Raw genomic sequence first — 20,554 nt, forward strand, 5'->3', positions numbered from 1 at the left:
CCGGGTTGGCTCTCTTTGCCCCGCCTCCACCCTGACTTTCAGATGCACCCTATCGATGGTAGTTTGCTTTTGTATTCCCTTCAAAATATTCCGAAAATTATGCACACAAATGTCCTCACAATAGGATAACGCACGACCACATGCCAACGAGTAGTACATATAACTCTCGTATTAACGATTGCCTCGCCATTTGCATTGACAAACGGGAAAAAACGCAACACTGCGCCCAGTGCTCGCAGAGACATCACAAAGAGGGAGTTGCGACCAGAGACATTACACGAAGGAGTTGCGGGGAGAGAGAGACAGTGCCCATGATGTTCTTATGAGCAGCCTCTCGCGTCCGCTCGTATGTGTGTGTGTGTATATATATATATATATATATATATATATATATATATATATATATATATATATATATATATATATATATATATATATATATATATACACATATAGTCAACCACCAATTGTGCAGGTTATCCTACTTATTTGCCCCACTGTATATACACATATATAAATATGTATTTATATATATATGTGTATGTATATGTATATTCATGTGTATATGTGTTACCTGCTAATAAGCTCTCTTTTGCAGATCCAGAAGGCATCCAGCTTCTCTGGCGGCGAGGGTGCGGCCAGGAAAGGTACCATTTCCCAGTACTTTACCACGCTCCATTGCCCCGTGTGTGACCAGCTCACCCAGCTGGGAGTGTGCGCGCGATGCCGCGCCTCACCCCAGCGTGTTGCCGTCACCCTCCACCAGAATATAAGGCAGCTGGAGACAGATCAGGAAGAGCTTCTCAAGGTCAAAGCGTAGTGTCGCAGGGTATCACGACAAAAGTAATGCTTACTTTTTTGTGTCTGTTTGTTGTACAGATCTGCAAGAACTGCACCGGCTGCATGGATCGCCACGTTCCATGTGTGTCCCTCGATTGTCCCGTCCTCTATAAGCTGAATCGAGTGAGCAGGCAGCTTTCCAAGGCACCGTACCTCCGACAGCTGCTCGACGACTTCTAATCGCCACATGATGTCACGGCTCCCCACATGGTGCTAACGAGCTCCGCCATCTCACCGTTGGGTTCAAAACATTTCAACTGTGCTTCACCTGAACCCTGTTGGGTTGTCATTGTGTTTTATTAACGAAAAGTATTTGTTATACAAGTATTGTCTGCCTCAGCCTCCCTCATAGGGCACGTGTATGTCTTTTCATGCTTATTTTTCTGCTGCGGCCAGACTCGGGCTCCAAAAAAAACCCAAAACCTAATAAATGAAAGGTACTCATCTGGTTAGCGAGTCTTGTGTACGCTGTAGCAGCATCACATCATTGTCAACATTAACGTGAATTGGACTTGAGATTACTACATAATGTAAATAAATGGATCAGCATCAAGCCAATTGCATTTCTAGCTGTGAATGCCGTTTTTTGCGCATTCTATTGAGGGGTGTCATTTTTACCATGATTGTATTCATGACTGTTTGAGCTTAATGCTCATCCAGTGTGAAATTTGGTCATTTTTTAAACCTGGGACTGTTGCAATACTGTGTTTTGATAACTTGTGTGTATTATTTGTGCATTGCTGGTTTCGTGTACGTTTTGAACTATGCTGTCATCACATTTCAAGATTTGAATCTGTGGTTTGTAAAAATGTGAAAGAAAAAAAAATAAAAGTTGTTTCATTTTCTTTTCATTTAAGGGATATTGTTGTGGCTCGGAATTGATATAATGTATTGAAATGGTTTTCTAATCTGAAAAGATGAATCACAGTGATAATACACATTTTAGCCCACAATGATTTACAGAAAGTGTAAAAAAAAAATTGCAGCATAAAACTTATTTTGGTCATTTCACTCGGCTGCCATTGACGGAGCTTGATGTCAATTACATTTTAGACTGGGTTGCCTAGTGGAGATGATTGACTGCCAGCCTCAGATGTGCAACGGCACTAAAACATTCCACCAACCAGTTTTAAAAAAAAGTTATTTTTAATGTCTATATATTACACTTTTTTCCAGAAAAATAATATAAAAAATACATGAATTATTATTAATGAAAAATAATGATAATTGGAATCTACTTATTTGGACATCACAATTTTGGGTCATTCAGACCACATTTGCAACCAAAATTGAAGATTTTGATCTACATGACCCAAAACGGGTTTCTATGGGCTCATGTTTATCAAAAATGGAATTACCCTATAATACAGAGGTCTCCAAACCGGTCCTGGAGGGCCGATGTGGGTGCAGGTTTTTGTTCCAACCGATCCAGCACAAACAGTTTAACCAATGAGGTTTCTGCTGAAAAAAGAAGCACCTGACTGCAATCCACTGATTGCACTTCTAGGATACCAGATTGGTGGAAAGGTTTCCTCTTACCGGTTGGAACGAAAACCTGCACCCACTGCGGCCCTTTCTGGAATAGTTTGGGGACCACTGCTATAATAGGTAAAGTTTGAGTTAGCTGCAGGAAAGTGAATAAATTTCACAATTATGAATGAATGCTATGAAATGGTGACATGTCAAAATTAAATGAATAGCACTCAAAAACAATGGATGCATCAGAAAATGCCCACTTTTTTCAGCAATTCTGGTTGTGACATCAAAACCAGAAATGATGATCATGTCTATAACTTTCTGGGGCCCGCTAGCGCGTGCATGTCATCACAATGACCGAACGGTCACATAGCAACAAGAGAATAAAAAGCCTATATGGGTCATTTTCACATAATTCAGCAAATAACGGTAAAGATATGGCCCTGGACTTTCCCTTTATGTGTTACAAAGTTATAAAAATTAATTACTACTGCTTTGTTTGCCACATATTATACTACATTTGGCACCAATTTTAAGAGAAATCTATTTGAGACACAAATACATTGAGAGCCAGTTTATGTTGAATTTGTCCACTCCGTTAGATGTCCAGAATCTAGTGTCACAGTTTATAGGAATGAAAAGTCGGGTTATGATTTATTTGTTTGTCTCTATTTAGAATGTGTTGTTTAGATTTGTTTCAATAGTATTTTCACTCAAGTTGTCTTTGAGAAAAATGCAAAAGAATTGCAACTGCAAACAGTTTTACTGATGTACCTTTCATATCAGTTAGTGTGTCTTTACCGTTATCACATGAGAAATACACCAAAAAATTCACAGTAAATACACCAGGTGGCTGGTGTGGGAGAAGTACCAGGATGTTGTCAGCCATATTGTCAACGCCAGCTAAGCAGAAGCCATGAGAATGAAACTAAAACCAAGGTAAGGACCATACCTGTGAAATGTCGTAACAATTCCATGTCTTTACCGATGTCCTAAAAACTTGGTGAACATAATTACTTTGCTTTTTAATGAACTGGGCATGGTGTATGCATGCAGAACACTATCATTTACTGAGTGCCAAGAAATACCATCTACCAATGTCAAAGGCTGAGGTGGAATGTTGTGTCTTTACCGTTAATAAATTTTGTCTTTACCGTTATAACGGGAAAGACGTATCATATAACGGGAAAGACTAAGTAGAAAAGGTGTATACAATAGATATGTAGAGATGAAATACATATTTTTAAATATACAACAGATATGTAGAGATGACGCTAACATGTTATGCTATGTTTATGTGTATACTAATTCCTGCTTTGATTTGTAAAATTTCCAGAACATGAATCCATTTAAGAAAAAAGGCGGTAAGCCACCTGCGAAAAAATCTAATGCTGCAGCGATGCGCAAATGCAGGGAGAAGATTAAAAATGACCCTGGAGCCTATCACAAATATTTAGAGAAAGAAAGGGAACGATATCAGAAAAGAAAGGCACAAGGAAAGATTCCAAATATTCACAAGCTTTCAGAGAGGGAGCAAAGGCAACTGAGAAGAAAATGGAAGCTCAACCAACGAAAGCAAAGGAGCAAGAAATTCCAACAACTGGAAGAGGATCTGCCAAGCACTCCCCCACCTAGCCCAGATGCTGATGAATTTGGTGAACCACAACCAGGACCATCGCAACCATCAACACAAAAGAAAGCTGGCAGGAGAAAGACGCAAGCCCGGGACCGCAAAGCATACAGAACAATTACCAAGAATAATGCTCAGATCAAGCAATATCAAACTGAAATACGGAAATTGAAAAGAAAGATCAGCAGAATGCAGAATGCTCAGCAGTTGAGTGTTAACGTGATCAGCGATTCTCCAGCATCGAAGGCATATTCCCTCCTTTCCAGCGGGAATAACAACAGGATAAGGAAGGAGCTAACATTCTGCTATGCTATCAAAGATGATCTCAAAGCAAAGGTACTAGCCAGCAAAAAGCGACAAAATGAAAGAAAGGCTATACACGCTGCAGTTGTTGGTCCCATTCTACAAAAGTACAGATTGATCAACAAGGCGAAAGATGATTTGCAGCTGACCAGGCATGGTATAACTAGAAATGTCAACTGTAAATCCCTCTTGCAGCACTCCCGTCAGACACGAAATTATGACTACAGTAAAACTGTGTCTGGGCATGTCAAGAAATTTTTCCTCGAGGACATCAATAGTACCCCTGCAGCTGGCAAAAAAGACACCAAGACAGTGCATAAAGACAAAAGGCAGAAGAGATATCTCAATGACACTTTGCAAAATTTGTATGTCAAGTTCAAGGCTCAAAACCCAGATTTGAAGCTTAGTTATGTGGGGTTCACCAGACGGAAACCGTTTTATTGTGTGCACCCAGATGTGACCGGAAGAGACACAGTCAAGTGCAAGCAGCATGCAAATTTTGAGTTGAAAGCATTAAAATTGCACAACATTGGACTACTTACGTCCCGTAACCCCAGTGACTTACTCTCAGCTGCAACCTGCTCTGTAGAGAGGCATGATTGTATGTTTAGAAACTGTGCTGTCTGCAAGAAATACATCAAAAAGATCTACAGGGATGGAACTGATGACATAAGGCAATCAAAGGAGCAAGTGTTATACCACGAATGGGAGAAGGGAGTAGAGACCAGAATGACAAATAATGGGCCAATTGATGTTGTTGTCATCCAGAAGAAAGAAAAATCTGTCACCATTGCGAAACTCTGTGATGACCTTGAGAAAGACCTTGTGGCTCTTATGGGGCACCAATATCGTATCATTCACCAGTACAAGGAGCTCAGACTAGTAAAATCCAGGTTGTCTGCAGATGCATGTGTCCTCCAGATTGATTTTTCAGAAAATTATGGGTGTAAAGCAACTACAGAAATCCAGGCCATGCATTTTGGGGGAAGCAGGAGACAAATAACTTTGCACACCGCTCATGCCACGTTGGCCAAGGAGGATGGTACAAAATATATCCAATGTTATTGTACTATCAGTCACGATTGTAGACATAATGCCTCTTCTGTGTGGGCCCATCTTGACCCGGTCCTCAGTGATCTCAGAAGTAAGGGGGTCAAGGTGCTTCATGTAGTTTCTGATGGGCCAACTAGCCAGTACAAAAACAAAACGAACTTGCAGCTGATGTGTCTCCTCCCCTTCAGTAAGTACCACTTTGAAAGGGTAACTTGGAACTTCCTGGAGACATCCCATGGGAAGGGCCCAGCTGATGGAATTGGTGCGGCAATAAAGAGAGTTGCAGATAGGCTAGTTGCCAGCGGGACTGACATCCTCAGTTGCACTGACCTCCTGAACAACATGAAGAGATCTGAAGTGAAAATCATTGAAGTCAACACAAAAGACATTAATGACGTAGATAACATAGTACAAAATTTACAGGGCGAAACCATACAAGGCACAATGTTGATCCACCAAGTGATTGTACCTCGAAAAGGTGTGCTGCTGCATAGAAAGCTGTCTTGCTTCTGCAAGACAGACTGTGAATGTCACCCTCCACTACGAAGGCTCCAAGTGAAAGAACCAGACACAGAAACCAAGAAAATTTACAAACCTGCAGTAACCAATGCAGAGAAAACCAAAATGAACAAGAGAGTTGGCACAACACAGAGAAAAAAAGAAAACTTGGCATTGGAAGCACTAGAAGCCAAACTGACAGAGAAGCAATTACAATTATTTCAAAGGAGATTGGAAAATGGATATGACGTTGTACATATGGATCTATCAATTCTGAGTGTTACTGAAAGACAAGAATATGCATATTGGAAATCTTGGAATGCTTTGATGACAAAGGCCTGTCAACAAGGACGTGGGAGCAATGGAAAAGAACCTCTGACGGAGTCAAGTGAGGAAAGTGACAGCGACGACGGAGTTGAGCGAAGTGATGATGAGCAAAGTGAATGGAATGGCAGTGATGACGAGACAAGCATAGCTTGCTACCCAGACTCGCCACCTCATGATGTTGTTCAGGACCAGCCGGCCACCTCCCAGAGCTTACCACCAAGGACTCTTGATGACAGACCAAAGGTACTGCTTTTCACATGAACAATGTTAAAATTGTTACATTTAATGATAACAATATACTTTATTAACCACAAGTGGGACTTTGTTCACAAGCTTTAACAGTAGAAGAGAAATTACAGTACAGTACCATAAACATTATTAAACTGTCTGTTAGATACAGAAACAATTTGGATTATGCCTACAGTAGTACCATTTGTTTGCCAAGAACATGTCATTGCTATGAGAATCAATCTGTTTTTCAGGACCTGACCTACCAAGTTGCTGCCCTTACAGATACCCAGGACCGACAAGACATCCTTGAGGACCAGCCAGCTCGCCAAAAGGATCAGCCAGCTAATGAGGTTGGCTCTGGTTTTTAAATTGTGCATGCATTTTGCTGAATGTTTGAGGTTCTTACCCTTCTGCTCTTGCACAGTTAAAGTCAGGGTGGTAAAATTGCTGAAAATGTTGACTTTATCAAACAGAGATGGTGCTGTGACATTGATTTAACATTATAGACCATTACGTGAAGATGGACAAAATTGAATGTTATAAAAGAGTTGTTTGGAACAACAGTCTTACATGACGAAGAAAAGATGTCAGTGCTATTATTCATCAAGCAGCCATTTACTTTAATTTAATCTCACTCCCTATTTATATATGTAACAGCTTAATTCAATCACCTTGTCTCTTGTCAATACTGTACCAATTTGACGTGAATATAATAATATATAATGATTTGTGCTTTCTTTCAGCATGGAGCATCAGTATCTTGTGACAGAGAACATTTGTCACCTGTCCAGATCAGGCCCTTCGCTAATAAGGCAGCACTCTCTGATTATGACAGCCTGGAAGAATCTACTGAAATCTTTCCTATCGAAGATGAAGTCAGTACCACAAATCTGAAGTTAGGTGATTTTGTTCTTGTGAAGTATTGCGGGAAAAAGTCCGTTCAACATTTTGTGGGAAAGATCATTCAAAACTTTGATGAAGATGATGAAGCTCTGGTGCAATTTATGCGTCGCAAGTCCAGTGTTATGAAAAAACCTTTGTTTGTGTATCCTGAAATGGATGACTTGGATGACATACACATAGACAATATTGTTATGAGATTGCCACCTCCTACAACAACAGGAGGAACCTCACGCACTGGAAAGCAGCATGTTTTTGATGTAGACCTAGGGAACTACAACTGTTAAGATTGTGCACTCAAGTATCCTATCATTTGATCATTGCTAACTTTGATTATATTGGCAACTTCTTTATCATTTGTCAGTATTAGCTTAAGATGTTTAGGCTTTAAGACAATTTCATGTTGTTGACAGTAAATCTGTATTTACAATTTCTTCCGTAAGACCGTATATATGTGTTCGAGTTGTATTACAATAAAGTTTACAGATATTAATCAATGTGTATATTTTATTTTTGCAGGGCTTTAAGAAAAAAGAAAAAAAAAAACAAATTTTTTTTATTGAATTTGACTTCAAAGTTTCCCCGGCAGATATCCCAATATAAGGGCTGGGGTACACTGTTACCATCATTTTACTGAAATTGCAACTAAGAGTACTTTATATAATTGCCACTAGTTCTTAATGGCCTTTTCCACACTACTGATACCCACAACAAAACACATAAAGGTCTTAGTTTTTCCCTGACATAGACTGAAGTTTCACCATACTGTCTTTTCCGTTATGCTTGGTCTTTACCGTTTTTGGAATAACGGGAAAGACCAATCCATATTTTTTAAATTTTAATTAATTATGTTTTCATTAAAGTTCCAGCTAAGATATTTCCAGGCAGTGCTAGTGTTGCTAATTAGAGATAATCAGAATGCTTGAATTGCATTTTGTAAATTATTCATTTTCTGAAAGTGTCTTTACCGTTATTTGCTGAATTATGTGAAAATGACCCATATACATGATGTAATAGACTGCAAAAATCCATTTCTCATTATGTGTGACATCAGTTTGTACATTTTTTTTCTGCGTAGGGTCATAATTGGGATTTCATTTCATTATTATTTTTAAATGGACTTGTGTCCAAAATATGTTATGCTATCATTTTAAAGTGAATTGCTGTAGTTTTTAATAGCCCCTTTATCAAGAGCTAGTGACCACATATACATGGACATCACATTTTGGGTCATGTGGGCGACGGTTGCATTCCCAAAAGTTTATATTGTGATATACTTTACTCTTTTCCACATTAAGGTAAATTTGAAGTGGTGTCTGTCCCTTTAAATCATCAGATAGCAGTTACATTCTCTGGCCAAATCCTAGCTGGGAAGGAACAAGAACTTTCAGTCTCTCTTGTCTCTGTCAGGGAAGAGCAGCAGTTTGCGTTTGGGTGACTCTCCGACTAAGGAGATGCTGTCTGATGACAAGGAACATTTTGCAGGTTCCGTCAGCTGAGCGCCGGACGCCGCCGATGAGCCACCATCGTTATCAATATCCGACAGAAAAGCCTCTTTACCAGGTGAACTGATCAGACTTGCAGCATCGTCCATTTCAATGACTTCAAAGTCTGCATCGTTCCAAAGATCCGCCTCATTCTCCTCATCCTCGTCCTCCTCGTCGATCTCTCCGGAATCTAACAGTGCCTGTCGGTATTCGCTATCGTCAGAATTGAGCTGCCCGATCCCGTGTCGTTTCCTTAAGGGACCCACGGATACGGAAGCTAACTTGTACATGACTGGGAAAATGATTGCGGTGAAGGTAGCGCTGGTCAGCGCCAGGTACATGAGCAAGGGGTGTCCGTGAATTTTCCCCAGTAGGAACCCGAGGAGAGCGGGTAACACCATTTCTCCCAGAGCGGCGCCCACGACAAACACTGCTGCAGAACGCCCCGTCACGGCGGTGTACTGCTCCAACCAGGAAATCCCACTGGGGAAGGTGGAGGACATGGAAGCGCCGTATAGAGCGGTACACAACCACAGCATGATTTTATCCTTGCTGAAGAGGACGAGGAAAAGTGAGGACAACGTGGTACCAACCAGGCTCACCAGTATCATCGTACCCGGGTACATGCAGGAAGCGAAGAAGATTGCCAGGCCCCGACAGGCGGCAAACGTGGCCCAGAATAACGAATTGAGCCCGGCCGCTTGGGCCTGATTCATCTGAGCGTAATCCTTGGCGAAGGTGAAAATGAAGGAGCCGTAAGCTACTTCGGCACCGACGTAGGCAAAGAAGAAGAAAAAGAGCAGGACGACGAGTGCCGTGTGGTGTCTGGCTGCAGGCTGCTTCGTAGATAAACTGCGGGATTCGTCGTGGGACGTGTTGCCGCGAACAGAGAGAATGAAGAAGGGAAAAGACGTGAATAGGACAAACAAGCCGATGATAATATAAGCCGACATGGATTTGAGGTTGTCGCTGCTGGATTTGATGAACTCCATGAGAGTGTGTTCGTCGGTTGCGATAGGCCACGCGACGGGGGAGTACGTAGCATTTTTGGGTACGATGTCCAGGCCGTGGCGGCCGGAGGTATTGTGCCCAAACAGAAGTTTGGCTATGATTGGTGACACAAAGGCACCAGCCGCAAAGCTGAAGTGGAGAGCCTGCATGTGAGGTCCAGCCTGAGCTCCCCACGTATTCAGTATGAGGACGTTCCCACCTGCCACATGAAACAAAGTCTTATTCATTTACTCGCACGTTACCAAAAGAACAACAACTTTGGCATCACCTCAAAGAAAGGTCCTACTCATAGCAACAAAACCCTACCGCAATTGAACGAGCGTGGTGGTTTTTGAAGATATTGTGCATAAGTTAAATTCAATTATTTATTTTTGTGTTACATACAGATGTGAAGTACCAACAAAAAAGCTTTTCTTGTTCTCATTATTGCACTGGAACACTTGTTGCGTTTAAAAAAAGTTTTGGTTGCCATGGGGCTAATTAATCTCAATAAATATTTCGTAAAATGCCAAATTTTCATTTATTTTGTTTTAGCAGTCCTTCGTGGAGTTAAAGCAAATTTTCTTCATTTATTTGAAGAAAAGTAACATTTTTAGACTGTGTCCAGATTCTGCTCATTATCCATTGAAACAATTTTATGTGAAGTTGCAGCCTCTTAACTTTTTTTGTGTTCACTTGCTGTGCTCGTGTTATTGTATTGTAAAATTTTAACTTTACTTTTTCCTTAAGATAAAAAAATTGATTTTTTTTTAACAGAAAATAGCCTTACTAAACATGTTCTTGTTTTAACAAGTAAAAGCTTTACTACATATGGTCTACTTACCATTTAAAAATAATAATAAAATAAATCTTACCATAAATTGTCATTTTTTAACAAATAAAAAATGCCTTACAATATATATGGTCTTTTTTTTTTTAACACACACCTTACCATACCTCAAAGAAAGGCCCTACTCACAGCAACAAAACGGTACACGGTCGATTGGTCGCCCGGAATGTAAGTGATAATTACCACTTAAATCGTTGCTCAAATTCCCTAAATACAAACTGCAAATGACTATTTAGTCATACTTAATGCCCTAGTAATTATTAGGCTAAAGAAAAGCTCCAAATTTCCCGGACTTTTATTGTTTTTTGTTGAAGAACTTGTTAAGACCCTGACTGACGTAGCTTCTTAAAGGGACAACGCATGTACATACAAACTCTTATACACTCACACGTCGGCTCAGTGAAACTGCTCATGGCCATTGTTGGCTTTTATTGATGCGTAGACCGTGTTGTTTTACCTTGTTTTGTCACCGGTCTTTTGGTCGTCGGTCTTTTGGTCGCCGGTCTTTTGGTCGACCGGTCTTTTGGTCGCCTGTTGTTGCGGTCGGTGCGACCAAAAGACCGCGACCAAAAGACCGGCGACCAAAAGACCGGCGACCAATCGACCGCACATGCAACAAAACCTAGTACAGTAATACCTCGACATAGGAGTGCCCCAACATATGAGCAATTTGAGATACGAGTAAAATTTCAAGCAAATATTTACCTTAAGATACGAGACAAATTTTGATATACGGGCATACAGCTGCTGCTTATGAGAACATCATCTCGCCGCAACTCCCTCATGTAAATGTCTCTACGAGCACTGGGCGGAGTGTTGCATTTTTTGTGTAAACAAAATTTGGAACAAATTAATTTGTTTTTAGTTCATTTCTATAGAAAACGTTGATTTGAGATACAAGTAAATCGACATACGAGCTCAGTCCCGGAACGCATTAAGCTCGTATCTCAAGGTACCACTGTATACATTACTTTATTTCGTCCTTAAGATATGAATGGGGATTTTTTTAAAACACAAAATAGCCTTACTAAATAGTCTTTTTTAAACAAATAAAAGCTTTACTACTCATGGTCTACTTACATTTTTTTAATGAAAAATAGTCTTACTATACATTGTCATTTTTTCAAATGGTCATACCTCTACTTACGATTTTTTTTTGGGTTCTAGAACTTTTTTCGTAACTCGGTGTATTTTATATGTAAATTCTCTAATTCGTTTCACGGTCCTCGCACATGTACCAACTAAACCCTTTCAAATTGGTCAACATGTCCCAATATTGTAAGATGTGAGAAACACACAAAAATGAGAGAAAATGATCATAAAATTATTTATTAATGTCACAAAATGAATAACAAGTATATACACAAAATCTACCCGTGTTGAAACGCATGGGAACAAGAGAAAGCTACCGGGATGCAACATAGAGATATCACACAAACATGAACACACATTAAATATACAGCCTTAAGAATTCAAACAACAACATTAATCAACAACAAGCATTAATGTTTTATTATTTCTTTGAAATGTAATTTTACACCCATTTTTCTACTGGTCTACTACAAGTCACTACTGGTTCTTACCTGGTTCTGCAGTGCTGGTTGACGAACATTTTGAAGAAAAAAAACTATACAAAGACGATTGCCTTTGGCGACTTTTAATGTTTCTAAAATGCAAACGTCGTCAAAGTGGGCAAAAATCGTGAACACCTTTTCAGGATGTTTTTTCCACAAAGTTGAGAAGTTTGTTTCTCCCTCGTTTTTTTTCTTCTGATTTGTGCTGTTGCGATGGTGGCTGCTTCCTCCTTGGCTGCCTTCTCGTTGAATTCCTCGTGAATTGCCGAACGTTGCATTTAATCACACTCCGTTGAGAGTTCATTCCGGATGTTTTTCCACAAAGTCGGAAAGTTTGTTTGTCCCCCGTTTTTTTTCTGATTTGCGCTGTTGCAATGGTGACTGCTTCCTCCTCGGCTGCCTTCTAGTTGAATTCCTTGCGTATTGCCGAGTGTTGCATTGACTCAAGATCCGTTTTGGTGCACATCGACCAACTAACTCGTCAACATCCGTATGACTGACCATGCGGCCCATCGCTTGTCCCCGCGACACAATTTCACCCACCAAAAGCTGCGGTTCAGGTCGTGGCACTCAGCCACAGCTTCCCCAAGCATAAAGAAATTTAAGCAGACAATGGGTTAAAGAAAATGGAGGGTTGTTGTGAGACAGCCAATGAGAGCCCAGTATATGGTGGCGTGAGCTTCTAAAGCGAGAATCATTGCATCCGCGACAACATTTTCAAAATAAAATAACGGATAAGGAATGGATGTACTTTTTGGGCGTTTTTGTAACTTGGATATTTTTCTTATCTCGAGGCACTCAAAACTTTCGATAACAATTCGATAATTTTAACCTGCAATTACACCACGCGACCACCACAAAGAACGGGGGCGCTAGTTTCAGATCAACGTTCAGGAGAAGAAGAGGATGTGGTTTTAGCATTAGCATTGGCAATAGACCGGCTACCACGGAGCATGAACGCAAAAGGACAATAACACAGCCAAAATAAGCAATTATGAGATGCGGGACAACACTGAGCCGACCCATTAAAAGATCCAAGTAAATTCTCCCTGGCGTTTTCTTTCTTTCTTTTTTAAATGCCTCGTAAATACCTGCGCACAAAGAGCATCCCAGCCTTATTGAAAATGCCTTAACCAACTGTCCACATTTGAGGACAGCTTGTAATAATGTGTTTCCCCATTTTATGAAAATGTTCTGAAAACATTGCAAAAAAGTAAAACTTGGTATCTTGGTTTAAATTGTTCATTGAGTAAAAAAAGTTCATTCAACTTTTAACACGATTTTTTTGTGAATGTTAGGTATATTTACACTTTCTTTTTGTCAGGTTGAAAATAGTCAGTTTGCCAATGGTGATGTCTTTAGTTGATTATTTTATTTATTTCATATTGCACAGCAACTTTTGGTTTAAATGCAAATTTATAGAAATAAAGATGCCTGTCCAAATTTCTGCAGTTTTTATTCTTTACTTTTCATAGTGTAAGGAGCGAGTTGTCATTTCTTATTGCACAACAGAACAACAAAAATACATCATATTTTATATTCTCTTTTCTTATAAAGTTAGTTAAATAGTTACTTTCATAATTGAATAATGAAGAAAGTAATTTATTTACTTACTCAGTTTGAAGTTTCAAATTTGAAAGAAAACAGACATGATAGTTATCGTGATAATTTTTTTTCTATCGTGATATTTTTTTTTGTCATATCTACTTTACCATACAAATTATATTAGTATAACGTGAGAATTATTTAAAAAATATCATTCAAAATATGTCTCTATGGCTTATGCATTTTTATGTAATAAGAAAATGATGATATTCTGTTTTCATTTTGCACGACATCCAAACTTGATTGGAATTGGGGTTTGCAGAAGATGGCAAACAATGATCATACCTGTATCCAGAATCCCCATAGAGATGCCAATGCTGACCATAAACCCGGTGAGGAGCAGGGCTTGTTTGCAGAAAGGGATAGCACACATTCCACAAGCGGTGATCATCATAGAAAACCCTGTAGGATGATATTGTGTTTCAAATTAAAAAAAATTGTAAAAGACTGATAAGCAACATGGTAGAGTGCTTACCGAGCAGTAGATTTGGATTCATGCAGTCAAAAAGGATGCCTCCTAAGAGTGACCCGCCAATGTAGCCTGCAGATCGACCAATAAAGATGTAGGAGATATTGCTGATGTCCGTTTTTACGTTCAAAGCCAGGTCCTCAAAAGTAGGTCCAACAACTGAAATGCCCATTCCCTAAAAACGGCAAGATTTATAGTAATAACGTTTGTTGTGTGAGGGGAAAAATCTTTAAAACCCGATTTTTCAATATTAATATTGAAAAAGGAAGCAATGAAATATATCCAGTAAAAAGTGCAGTGTCTGTTTGTCATGAGCAGGCTTAAAACAGATGAAGATAAAGGAACACAATGGGCCCCGTTTCAGAGAGTACCGTATCTTCACGACTATAAGGTGCACTAAAAAGTCTTAAATTTTCTCCAAAATAGACAGGGCGCCTTATAATGCGGAGCGCCGTGTGTATACTACAAAGAGTAGTATTGCTTGTACTGTTGTTTGAGCTTTTGCCAAAGCCGGTATCATTTCTGTGGAGCCGCATGGCAATGTGAGTGACTCTGACAACGAAGTGAGGGAACCTGGCGTTTTTGATGAATCATTTGCACAATTGTTCAATTCGGACACAGAAAATTAGGACTTTGATGGATTTGTGGGTGATGATTGATCAAAAAACGTGAGTACATTGTAAAATGGCTAAATAAAGTACAACCAAACTCAGTTTTGCTTCCGTTGCCTTTTTAAAAACGTGTTTTTAGCGCGTGTCCGTATGTTTAAGCTGGTGTATGTTTTGCCGTGCCTGGCTGCGTGTATTAGTGCGGTGCACCTTGTGTGTGCGTGTGTCAAATACAGAAATACCACTTGCTACTGAGACTGCGCCTTTAAATGCGGTGCGCCATATAGTCGTGAAAATACGATACCCCAGAGGAGGAAGCAAGAGGCATCAACGACGCTCCCTCCTCTTATCAGAAGAAAGCACATCTGGAAATCCAAAATCCCCTACGCCTCATGGACGACGGGCACAAGCTAAATGGACTGCTGACCAATCAGAGAAAGACAGCTCTTTACCATGTTTTCAACTTGTATAATGATGGTTACAAGGCAGAGTCTTTGTTATTCTATTACGCCTAGGGCTAAGATAGTAGTAGTGACTCCTCCGTCAGGGTAATAAATTCTTGTCTTAGAACAAGTGGCTTCTGCTGGACGGAACCTTGGGAAATAAGGAGTTAACAGTTGGTTTAAAAGTCAGAGTTCCTAGATGTGTAATCTAGTAAGAAAAAAATTGTGGCCTTGCTAATGCTATACAGACTTACCATATTTTCACACCTATAGGGCACACTTAAGTCTAAAATTTTCTCTAAAATAGACAGGGCGCCCAATCAGTCGATGCGCCTTGATTATGCAATAAATTCCAATTTTTGCATGACCCTGAACGCTGGACTGACTGCTTTCATTTCTTGCCGACACGCTACTTATTGCGATCCACCCAGCAGACGTTCTCCCTAAACATAGCCTGCCGGCGTATTCCGAGCATTACGGTAAATCCATTCAAACATCCCAGACGAGTGGCGAGGCAGTCGACTTCCGTGTGCTCGTAGCGCCTTTAACCCTCAAAAACACTCAATACTCAAAGAACTGTGCAACATAACTTGGATGCAACAATATTGAGGTAGCACATTTGTTTTGGTTTGGCCATGTAAACTTTAGGTCAATATGTCGATTGTAATCCACCTGTCGATTGCTAAGGTGCTATTGGTTGATTGGATGATGGTAAGATTCAACTTGTTGAATAAATGTACTATTTCTTCATAAATATGCGGTAGAATGAAGTCTTCCCTTGAATTTTCATTCATTCTCTGAACCGCTTTATCCTCACTAGGGTCGCAGGGGGTGCTGGAGCCTATCCCAGCTGACTTCGGGCATGAGGTGGGGGACACCCTGAATTGATGGCCAGCTAATCGCGGGGCATGGGAGAAAATAACTATTCACGCTCACACTCATACCAAGGTGCAATTTACTGTGTCCTACCAGCCTACCATGCATGTCTTTGGAATGTGGGAGGAAACCCACACAGGCCTAGGGAGAACATGTAAACTCCAGAAAGGTGGACAAACCTGGATCTGAACCCAGGATCCTACAACAGTGAGGCAGACACGCTCATCACTCAAGCCTGACCCCTCAACTCAATTCAATCTGTTTAATGTATCAATATTTAAATATAATTTCTGTATAAAATGTGTAAATAATTTATGTATTGTACTCACAATGACAAAAACTCTGTTTGATTTCAATCCCCCCCCCCCAAAAAAGATGACGAGAGACCTGTGCAGTACGATGAATGTCAAGTAAAGATGATGAAAATGAAGATTTACTGCACAGTATTGAGAGCTTTATTCCAAGTCAGGTAATTGGATTGGATTGGATAACTTTATTCATCCCGTATTCGGGAAATTTCATTATGCCTCGTAATGCCTCTTCGTCAGATTCAAGAGGCATTCAACTTGAAGCAAGAGTCTCACTCGGACTTTTCGTAGAACAAGGAACCTTGTGATGGGGAGTTGTGACTGCTCTTTCTTTTTTTTGTACAAATATGGTTCTGTAAAGTCTGCCCGTCTCATAGCGCAATGTGATTGGCTGGCCATCAATTCAGTCATAGTTAACTGGGATAGGATCCAGCACCCCCACCCCCTCCCCCCACAACTCTTGTGAGGATAGGTGGTTTAGATAATGAATGAATGGATTGGATAACTTTATTCATCCCGTATTCGGGAAATGTCATTATCACAGTAGCAAGAGGGTGAGAATGCAGATACAGGAAAGGCATTTTAGACATAAATAGATAGAAAGAAACCAAGCCATGCGACGGGTGGGGCCGAGTCGCAAAGGCCACAGAACAACAAAGCAAAAGCACAAAGTGCAAAGCAAAGTATATGGGATCATAAAGAATCATTAAATCAAATTATTAAGACAGAAAAGCAGCAAAAACACAAAAGTGTAATTGCCAAATTCGATGGCAATCACCATGTTGTCATCAATCTCCAAGACCATTTATTGCCAACTGCATGCCATATTGAAGATCTCTTGCCAATTTTTCTAAGCAGGACCACGTTCTTCATCCACATTGTCGTCATTGTTGACCTATTCTTCCTCACTCCACGTTTTCATAATTTTGACGAGATTCTCATCAGTTGAGTGGCTCTCAAGCACGACTCCATCCTCATGTCTGAGAGCCTAGCTAGCTTCACGGCCTTTTCTACAGATGAATGATGAACATACTCAGGCATAAATCCCAGATCGGCGTCTGCCCGGTGTTCCCAAGAGGAAATTCAATGTCCGCTCCGCTCCCCTATGGGGTCTGGCCATTTTGTCTGAGCTCTATTTTTGGAGGATGCCAATTGCGTCCGTCCGGGATTCCTCTTCTTCTATGGCGCAATTTTTCTTGTTCGCCTCTGAGTTGAGTGACGGTCCTCTGTCTTCTGCCAATTTTCTCCGGCGCTGAATTGAGTGGTGGTCTCTGGTCTTCTGCCATTTTTCTCCGGCGCTGAATTGAGTGGTGGTCTCTTGTCTTCCTCCATTTTTCTTCTTCGGCGCTTTGTTGAGTTGCAGTCCCGTCTTCAACTTGCGAGATTCAGTGTACATTTTGACATTTTATGAAATTTTTTTTATTTGGATACTTAGTATTTCTTTCGAATATCAACAAATATATACCGTATTTTCTCGCTTTGCTTTGTTGATCTGCGGCCTTTGCGACTGTATTGTCTAACTTGTAACTATAGTGGTACCTCTACATACGAGCAAGGAGTAGGTGGACGAGGGGGGGCAGTCTGGCTACAAAGGATATCAAAGACATGCTAGCAAAGTGGCAAGAGTTTTCTGATTTTGTAGAAAAGAGGCACCCTGCCAGGCTGTCAAGTGGTCGCGCATTATCGTATTGTGAGGACATTTGTGCGCGTCATTTTCAAAATATTTTGAAGGGAAGGCAAAAACAAACAACTCTTGATTGGATTGCGTTCGTTTTAAAAACTCCCGCTGAACGTCCGGGTGGAGTCAACCCGAAGAACAAAAAAATGAAAACGAATTCAATTTTGTGTAAAGTTACATTAAACGTATGTTTCAGTGTGTCTGTATATATTAATCCAAGTTAATTTAAATTTGTTTGTTCGGTTACGAGTGCGTTGCCGTGGATAAAGTTATCCAATCCAATCCAACATAAGCCGTATTTGTAACTAAAAAAATGATGACTGAATCAAAGGTACATCTTATATGCACACTTACAGCGTTGCTATACTCTTTTGCACAAGTAGATGTCATTTATTATTTGTTAGTTATGTTCTGTATTGCAGTAGGAAAACAACCATTACTGGATGAATTACTAACTTCCTTATGATATTGACCCTAATAATGTGCTTTTGATTCATAAAGTATCTCAGAAATACCACATGTAATCATTTTTCTAAAGATTTTCCCTTCAAAGTAACACATTTGTACTCCCTATTAAAACCATGAATATGGAGGTGAAAATTGTGAATCAGGGGTTGGCTTATACGTGAGAAATTGTAAAATTCAGCGATTTTAAGTAAATATTAAGGCTGCGGCTTATATGTGAGAAAATATGGTACAGTAATCCCTCAGTTATTGCGGTTAAAGTAGACCAGACATGGCCACGATAAACGAAAAAATGCAAAGTAGGGTCACCCCTATTTAAAATAAATAAATAAATTTATTTTCTTTTTTTTACTTGACTGCTGAGTCCTAGTAGCAAGCGGAGGACAGGGAAGTGGCTTCCGCTTGTGAATTTCAGCGTGGATTTTCACATTTTTATGAACTTACAATTATTTTTTTTCTTTTACTTCACCGCTGAGTTAGTAGCAAGCGGAGGACAGGGAAGTGGCTTCCGCTTGCGAGTTTCAGTGTGGATTTTCACATTTTTATGAACTTACAAAAAGCAATTTTCCCCAGAAAAAAACTGCAATGTAGTGAAGTCGCGATAGTTGAAGCCGCGATAATCGAGGGATTACTGTATACGTGTATGTGTGTGCGCAGGTGCGTGTGATTTAATAAAGTTCTATGAAGTTCAGGGCTTGCATTATTAATTCTTTACACATATTGCAAATTAATATCAGCTCCAATAACTACTAATAATTGCTATCGGTCTGGAAAACATCTGTTGAGCTCTACATATGAGATTCAGATGTGTTGATTGGAAGCTATTTATCAACAAATTAAGAGATGACAATTAACTCAAACAACTATGTAAAATACTGAAGCGTTGCTTGAAGTTATTAGAGGTTGAGTAGTTAGCATTTGTTACTTAGAGGCCTACTAGTAACTTAGTTACAATATAGCTTTAAGTCATTTTTTTCTTCGTAACAGGTGTCTTACCAGGCCCAAAAAGGATGCGCAGAGAGAGAAGCTGACCATCCAGCGGCCACAGCTCGTGTATCCGCCCCCTCGACCCCCGTCGACCACTTTCACCCGCCCGCTGCTTCCTTGTTTTGTCCTCCTTTTGGTCGCCTTCAGTGCACTCTTATGGCCGCTTCGCTCGGCATCTTTTCTTTTGTCAAACAATGTGTCCTCTTCCAGCTCCTCGTGCTCGTCGTCGTCGTCCATGCTAGCAAAGCGAACGTGCTTCTTCTTCACCGCGGCGGCTTGCGCAGCGGGCGAAGACAAAACTGACATCAGGGCTACGGTGTCGTCACTTGCCATTTAATCTATCAAAAGCAACCCTTCGTTGTCGTTTTCCCCCTTTACTCCACAGGTAAAGCCCCCCGCCTCTGTCCATTCAAAGGCTGCCGGCTCGTCCTTCATCATGTCAACAGTGTGGTGGTTCAGAGGTGACGGCATGGCGCCGCCTTGTGGTGAAACTTATGCAAAGATCGCCTATTGTAAGAAGAGTCTGTAGCCTGTACCTGCTCGGGAATTTAGAAACATTTTCAAAATAACCTTAACCACTATGAGCCAGTAATTCATTTTCCTTACCACCTTGACAAGGACAAGGGTCAAGGGGGTGCTGGAACCTATCCCAGCCAACCATTGGCAGCAGGTGGGGAACAGCCTGAATTGTTTGCCAGTCAATTGCAGGGCACAAGGAGATGGATTAATCCAGGGGTGGGCAAACTATTCCAGAAAGGGCCGCAGTGGGTGTGGGTTTTCATTCCAACCCATAAAGAGGACACCTTTTCACCAATCTGGTGTTCTACAAGTACAATCAGTGGATTGGTGGAAAGGTTTCCTCTTATGGGTTGAAACGAAAACCTGCACCCACTGAGGGCCTTTGTGGAATTATTTGCCCAGGTCTGGACTAAGTTCAGGGGTGGGTCAGCAGGTGA

General features: G+C 40.5%; 3 protein-coding genes across 4 annotated transcripts in view; 2 read left to right on the plus strand and 1 right to left on the minus strand.

Moving 5' to 3' along the window:
- rev3l (REV3 like, DNA directed polymerase zeta catalytic subunit) overlaps positions 1–1,691 on the plus strand; it is a 55,354-nt gene extending 53,663 nt beyond the window's left edge. For both annotated transcript variants that reach the window (XM_077587892.1, XM_077587893.1), the window contains exons 31-32: positions 599–808; positions 880–1,691. In XM_077587892.1, the coding sequence (XP_077444018.1) occupies positions 599–808; positions 880–1,020 (351 nt within the window). In that variant the 3' untranslated portion in view covers positions 1,021–1,691. The remainder of the gene's footprint in view (positions 1–598; positions 809–879) is intronic.
- On the minus strand, positions 1,104–20,050 carry slc60a2b (solute carrier family 60 member 2b). Its single transcript, XM_077587895.1, has 5 exons — positions 19,608–20,050; positions 14,240–14,408; positions 14,050–14,166; positions 8,256–9,955; positions 1,104–2,708 (listed from the first exon to the last, which is right to left on the minus strand). The coding sequence occupies exons 1-4, from the start codon at positions 19,929–19,931 to the stop codon at positions 8,646–8,648; spliced, it is 1,920 nt and encodes a 639-aa protein (XP_077444021.1). The 5' UTR covers positions 19,932–20,050; the 3' UTR covers positions 1,104–2,708; positions 8,256–8,645.
- LOC144064970 (uncharacterized) lies at positions 2,773–7,751 on the plus strand. The gene is made up of 4 exons (XM_077587894.1): positions 2,773–3,255; positions 3,653–6,370; positions 6,610–6,708; positions 7,102–7,751. The coding sequence occupies exons 2-4, from the start codon at positions 3,656–3,658 to the stop codon at positions 7,543–7,545; spliced, it is 3,258 nt and encodes a 1,085-aa protein (XP_077444020.1). The 5' UTR covers positions 2,773–3,255; positions 3,653–3,655; the 3' UTR covers positions 7,546–7,751.
- Positions 20,051–20,554: the final 504 nt, after the last annotated feature.

Source organism: Stigmatopora argus, chromosome 19 (genome assembly GCF_051989625.1).
Source record: "Stigmatopora argus isolate UIUO_Sarg chromosome 19, RoL_Sarg_1.0, whole genome shotgun sequence".
NCBI lineage: Eukaryota > Metazoa > Chordata > Actinopteri > Syngnathiformes > Syngnathidae > Stigmatopora > Stigmatopora argus.

Bases quoted from the DNA above. Each gene is read 5' to 3' on its own strand.
- LOC144064970 (XM_077587894.1), top strand. From the start codon at position 3,656: ATGAATCCATTTAAGAAAAAAGGCGGTAAGCCACCTGCGAAAAAATCT. The intron at 6,371-6,609 runs GTACTGCTTTTC...TCTGTTTTTCAG, and splicing joins CTCTTGATGACAGACCAAAG to GACCTGACCTACCAAGTTGC. The intron at 6,709-7,101 runs GTTGGCTCTGGT...GCTTTCTTTCAG, and splicing joins AGGATCAGCCAGCTAATGAG to CATGGAGCATCAGTATCTTG.
- slc60a2b (XM_077587895.1), bottom strand. From the start codon at position 19,931: ATGGCAAGTGACGACACCGTAGCCCTGATGTCAGTTTTGTCTTCGCCC. The intron at 14,167-14,239 runs GTAAGCACTCTA...ATCATCCTACAG, and splicing joins GAATCCAAATCTACTGCTCG to GGTTTTCTATGATGATCACC. The intron at 9,956-14,049 runs GTATGATCATTG...TTCATGTGGCAG, and splicing joins TATGGGGATTCTGGATACAG to GTGGGAACGTCCTCATACTG.